This window comes from Sinocyclocheilus anshuiensis, unplaced genomic scaffold (assembly GCF_001515605.1).
Source record: "Sinocyclocheilus anshuiensis isolate Anshui unplaced genomic scaffold, SAMN03320099.WGS_v1.1 scaffold274, whole genome shotgun sequence".
NCBI classification, from domain to species: domain Eukaryota; kingdom Metazoa; phylum Chordata; class Actinopteri; order Cypriniformes; family Cyprinidae; genus Sinocyclocheilus; species Sinocyclocheilus anshuiensis.
The window spans coordinates 821,422-827,433 of NW_015547698.1; the positions used below are offsets into that span (position 1 = coordinate 821,422).

General features: G+C 46.6%; 1 protein-coding gene across 1 annotated transcript in view; it reads left to right on the forward strand.

Moving 5' to 3' along the window:
* The first annotated feature begins 4,869 nt into the window (after positions 1–4,869).
* LOC107703751 (tubulin beta chain-like) overlaps positions 4,870–6,012 on the forward strand; it is a 4,469-nt gene continuing 3,326 nt past the window's right edge. The window contains exon 1 of the mRNA XM_016506474.1: positions 4,870–5,062. Coding sequence (XP_016361960.1) covers positions 5,006–5,062 — 57 coding nt within the window. The 5' untranslated portion in view covers positions 4,870–5,005. The remainder of the gene's footprint in view (positions 5,063–6,012) is intronic.

Genomic DNA, 6,012 nt, shown 5'->3' on the forward strand with positions numbered 1-6,012 from the left:
AACATAATGATTTGGCACCCCCAGCCCGAGCTGTGGGCTCTGCACATCTGGCCTCTCGATGGGAGCCTGCGGACCTCCCAGAGAGCATGCTAAATACAATATCTCAGGCGAATCAGGGAACAGAAACACAAGGTTCTGTTGGTGGCCCCGCTCTGGAGGCACCAACACTGGTTCGCAGAGCTGTTCCGGCTGCTCTCAGCAGCCCCGTGGCCCATTTCCCTGAGATGAGACCTTCTCTCTCAGGCGAACATAACGATATGGCACCCAAGGCCTGAGCTGTGGGCTCTGCACCTCTGGCCTCTCAATGGGAGCCTGCGGACCTCCCATAGAGTGTGCTAAATACAATATCTCAGGATAGAGCACCCTCTATGAGACGGCGCTATGCCCTTAAATGGTCTGTGTTCTCCGCCTGGTGTACAGCCCGCGGTGCAGACCCATTTTCCAGCGACATATCTCTGATATTGTCCTTCCTGCAAGAGCTGTTGGATAAGGGTTGTTCACCCTCCACGCTCAAGGTCTATGTAGCAGCCATAGCAGCCTCACACGCTCCTATAGCTGGCCAGTCGGTCGGCAGGAACATCCTACTTGTTAATTTTTTTAAAGGTTTTAGGAGGCTCAACCCGCCTCGCCCTATCACTGTCCCTACATGGGACCTGCCCACGGTGTTGAGGGCTCTGAAAAGCCCTCCCTTTAAGCCGCTACAGTCCGTTGACCTCCGTCCCCTGACGCTAAAACGGCTCTGCTACTGGCGTTAGCATCGGTGAAGCATATGGGAGATCTGCAGGCACTCTCGGTGAGCCCCACCTGCCACGAATTCGGGCCCAACGACTCCAAGGTCGTCCTGAAGCAGAGGCATGGTTATGTACCTAAAGTGCTTTCAGAGCACAGGTAATAGCTCTATTGGCGCTTCCTCCTTCGGAGCAGGACCAAGAGCTGAATTTACTCTGCCCCGACACTGGTTCGCAGAGCTGTTCCGGCTGCTCTCAGCAGCCCCGTGGCCCATTTCCCTGAGATGAGACCTTCTCTCTCAGGCGAACATAACGATATGGCACCCAAGGCCTGAGCTGTGGGCTCTGCACCTCTGGCCTCTCAATGGGAGCCTGCGGACCTCCCATAGAGTGTGCTAAATACAATATCTCAGGATAGAGCACCCTCTATGAGACGGCGCTATGCCCTTAAATGGTCTGTGTTCTCCGCCTGGTGTACAGCCCGCGGTGCAGACCCATTTTCCAGCGACATATCTCTGATATTGTCCTTCCTGCAAGAGCTGTTGGATAAGGGTTGTTCACCCTCCACGCTCAAGGTCTATGTAGCAGCCATAGCAGCCTCACACGCTCCTATAGCTGGCCAGTCGGTCGGCAGGAACATCCTACTTGTTAATTTTTTTAAAGGTTTTAGGAGGCTCAACCCGCCTCGCCCTATCACTGTCCCTACATGGGACCTGCCCACGGTGTTGAGGGCTCTGAAAAGCCCTCCCTTTAAGCCGCTACAGTCCGTTGACCTCCGTCCCCTGACGCTAAAACGGCTCTGCTACTGGCGTTAGCATCGGTGAAGCATATGGGAGATCTGCAGGCACTCTCGGTGAGCCCCACCTGCCACGAATTCGGGCCCAACGACTCCAAGGTCGTCCTGAAGCAGAGGCATGGTTATGTACCTAAAGTGCTTTCAGAGCACAGGTAATAGCTCTATTGGCGCTTCCTCCTTCGGAGCAGGACCAAGAGCTGAATTTACTCTGCCCCGTCAGGGCATTGAGAATGTATATTGAGCGTTCCGCCCCATTCAGACAGTCGGAACAGCTTTTGTATGCTTCGGTGCCCACACCAAAGGGTCTCCGGTCACGATGCAGAGACTTTCCAAATGGATAATCGACGCAATCACGCTAGCATACTCTTCTGCATACTCATACACTCATGGGAGTAAGAGCCCACTCAACAAGAGGCGTCACCTCTTCCTGGGCTTGGTCTAGCGGTGTGTCCATTGCAGAGATTTGTGCGGCAGCTGTCTGGGCCTCATCATTCACTTTTACCAGGTTCTATAATCCGGATGTACCAGCCTTACAGGCCCGGGTCTTTTCTGCTTAATTGGACTCACTCTGGCCATATGGCAAAACCAGTGCTTTAGGCATTTGGCTTCTTCACTGTACGCGCTGTAAAAATTATTTTGGAATGATTACTCAGCGCCGGGCCGACCTCTGTAAGTTTGTCCCTACTGCCTCATGCAGGGTTTCCCTGCAAGATACTTGGTCTCTCTGGGCCACATTTGGTGCTTAAGGCAAGTTCAAGTATTAGTTGTTCCTCTAGCATAGCACGGCGGGATTGTACTGGTTCCCCAAAGCATCTTAGCAGACGCAGTACAAGTGAAGTATCGATAGGGAACTTACTCGGTTACTAACGTAACCTCGGTTCCCTGAGATACGGGAATGAGTGCTGCGTTGCTGGCCATGTTATGTAGCTGCACGACTCAGTCGTCGCTTCAGTCGAAGTAACCTGAGGATCCTATGGGGAGTGCCTGCTTGTATAGCCAGATGCCCCTCCCATTCTGGTGGGCTTTGTCACCATAGACTTGTGCAGCTTTGCTGCCGAGCCATTGGTTCATTTTTTTAATTCACTGCACGAAGCAATGGCCGTGCAGTTACACTGCGTTATTGAAAAGGCTTCAGTATTCGGAGAAAAAGGAGTTTACCCCATAGCACCTTAGTAGACGCAGTACTCGTTCCCTTATCTTAGGAAACCGAGGTTACATCAGTAACCGAGTATGTTTTCTAAACACATGGTTACGAATACCACGAAAAATATTTAAAAAAAATCTAAAGAGTCAAGAGCCCAATGAAAGCAAACATTGTTCACTATAATGAAGTTGATTGTTAAAAAAACTGTTAATTCTCAATAAGAACTTTTGTGCATGTATTAAAGAAATAAATACATTCTGGCTTTTAATGAGTGAAGCTGGTAATGTTGTTTTTGTTGTTTAATCCTCCTCTGAGATCTTGAGTGGTTTAGGGCATTTGATCTTTAGTTGATTTCCTTAAGACTGTGGCTGTAAGTTCTAAACATTGGCTGGGTTTCTATCCAAATGTGAAGCAAATCTTTTAAAAATTCACAACCAAAGGTAAATAAAAAAAATAAAAAAACTGAAAAACACCAACAGAAACAGACAGTTTAATGTTTGCTACATCAGATTTTATTCGGCAAATGCGTTTCCATCTCCTATTATTCACATTAAATATTTTTTTCAAAAGTCAAAAAACACCTCAAATGAGAATACATTTTGTTTTGTTTTTTTGCAAATTAAGGGATTTTTTTCCCTGAAATTCTGTTTCCATCACTCGTTTCTGACTAATTTCTACATAAAAAAATGCATAAAAACAGGGTGATGGAAACAGCTATTGTGTTTCTCTTTTCTTCAATGATTCTGCTTGTTAACAGCAGGTGTCTTCAATAATGCTCAGTCAGCACTTAATTATAATTAACTCTATGATGTTAATTAATTGTTACATTGAACACTCTGTAGTGTGCAAACTGAGCAGTGTTCATTTCATGAACTCATCTGGGCTGATTCATGTGTGATGATCTCATGGAAACTGGGGACAAAACTAGCTGGGACCCAGTTAGATCGCCTATGTGCCATCCATCTGGGCCCCACATGGGTGTGCTGGCTAGGATAGTTTTAATTTCCTCTGCCTTTGGAAGTCCATGCAAAGATGTTTTTCCCTCACAGTGAACTACCATAGTCTGAGGGCAACCCAAAGTAGCCAGCATACAGGCATTTTGCAATCATCTCACATGGTGATGTAGAAATACTGCAGGCACTAGTGCAGGGGTGGGCACATCCAGTCCTGGAGGGCCGGTGTCCCTGCAGAGTTTAGCTCCAACCCTGTTCAAACACTCCTGAACAAGCTAATCAATGCCTTCAAGATTGCTACACCGCAAAAACCGGTGTTAAATGAGAGTTAATCTTTAAAAAAGTTAATGAAAGTTAATGAGAGAATTAGGTGACTAATTAAGTGCTGATTGAGAATTAGTGACGAACAGCTGCTGTTAACAAGCAGAATCACTGAAGAAAAGAGAAACACAAGAAATACAACTGACTTCAGCCAGTCTTAGATCAAATCAACTGAAATAAAAGACATTAAATCTCTCAAGATCTGATTAAACAACTCAACAGCAGCAGCAGCTTCACTCATTACTAACCAGACTGACTTTATTTCTGTCAGATGTCTACAGAGGTTTAGATTGTGATGTTTTATTGAAAATAATAAAGTTTCAAGTCACCGTAGTGGAGATGAGCGTTTGCTTTAGTTGGGCTCCTGACCCTTGACTTTTTAACATTAGTTTTTATGTGATTGCTTTAACTGTGCTTGTGAAACACATTTGTTGTGGTGGGAAAATGCCAGAGAAAATGTGGTCATGTTATATTGGCCACTTATTGATCATGAGTTATCATGTAATAATCAGTGGTGATTTTTAACTTATTTTCTATTATTGATTACAGTTGTATTTTAATGCATAAGTGTGAAGAAACGTAAAAACACTTTGCACACGAGCTTTGAACATCTCTACAGTTTAGACCAGGCATGGGCGAACTCGGTCCTGGAGGGCCACTGCTCTGCAGGGTTTAACTCCAATCCTGATAAAACTCACTTTCCATGACAACGTAGCGGATGAGGCGGTCCAGAACGTTTGATGGGGTGATGATAAAATACAAGGAAAAAAAAGTTGAGTTCTGTTCTATTTCCACATCGCTTCTCATCTTTAGTCTACTGTTTATAAAATGTATAAAGGAATAGACAACGTCCTCAGAGCTGAGGCTCGACAGGAGAAAGATGAAGGAACGCTGGACCGTCTCATCCGCTCCGTTGTCATGGAGATGGGATTGCGTCATAATGCAGCACGGCTGGAACCAGGCTGACGGGAGAGCGCGCTAGTCTCGGCGAGACAGTCGTCCGGAGAGGGTGTGATAACGAGCCGTTTCGTCGCTTTGAAGTCGCTCGACATCTGAAGTCAGCATGCGCGAGATTGTGCACCTGCAGGCGGGCCAGTGCGGGAATCAGATCGGAGCGAAGGTACTCAAAAATAAAGAGGATGTTATTTCAACAAACCACCATTCGCTTCGATGTTCTATAATAATATCATATCATCAAAATATTACTTTGCGCTTTTACTATCGCAAAATCTTTTTTTTTTTTTAAAGTCTGTCTAGTTTTGCAAATCGATTTGCATCCGTAAATATCGCGAAAGGGTCAGCGAGTTCTTCATTACGTCGTAATAATTGAGATGTCAGACAGGGGTGTGGCAGCTGTCTTTCGCTCTCAATCGGTTTGAAATCATCAAAATATCGCAAGATCATCGTCAATAAGCTATATTAACACCGCGTTTAATAGAAAATATCACTGTCTATTTGCGTTGTATTGTTTTTTTTTCAGTGCGCATTTAACTGCGTAGGCGACATTTGCCATTGTTCATGGGGTGGGGTGCTCTTATGTTCCTGTTTTCCTTCTATACTAGCCTTTAAACTTCCAACAAATTAACTCTAAATACAGCTTTAAAGAGTGTCTGGTTATATCACATTGCCCTTGCTGTCATTTTGAACTAGAGATCTAGTCGTAACATAAAGGAGACTGCAGGGCTAGTTGTCTCACACACACACACACACACACACACACACATATATATATATATATATACTCACGCGAGGTGTCCTCGTCGTGCTGTGGGGTTCAGGGAAGGGCAGTGGTCAGGAAGGAAGGAAAGGTCCAGGTAAGGGGCGGAGTCCGGCGGCCGCACGCGCTCCCCTCTTGGTCCCGGGGCGCGAGGCTTCGTTCAACAGCTTCATCCTTCTCTCTCTGCCCACGGCGCTTGAAGGGACTGGACGGCCCGGCATCCTGGCCCGACGGCCGTGTAACGCGTGCGGTTGCCGTCCGGACCGCGGGTCCGGTAGCTCACGACTCTGGCGGCACGGGAGTCCCTCTACGCACCCTTCCTGGACCCACGAGGACACCAGCGTGCATGCACG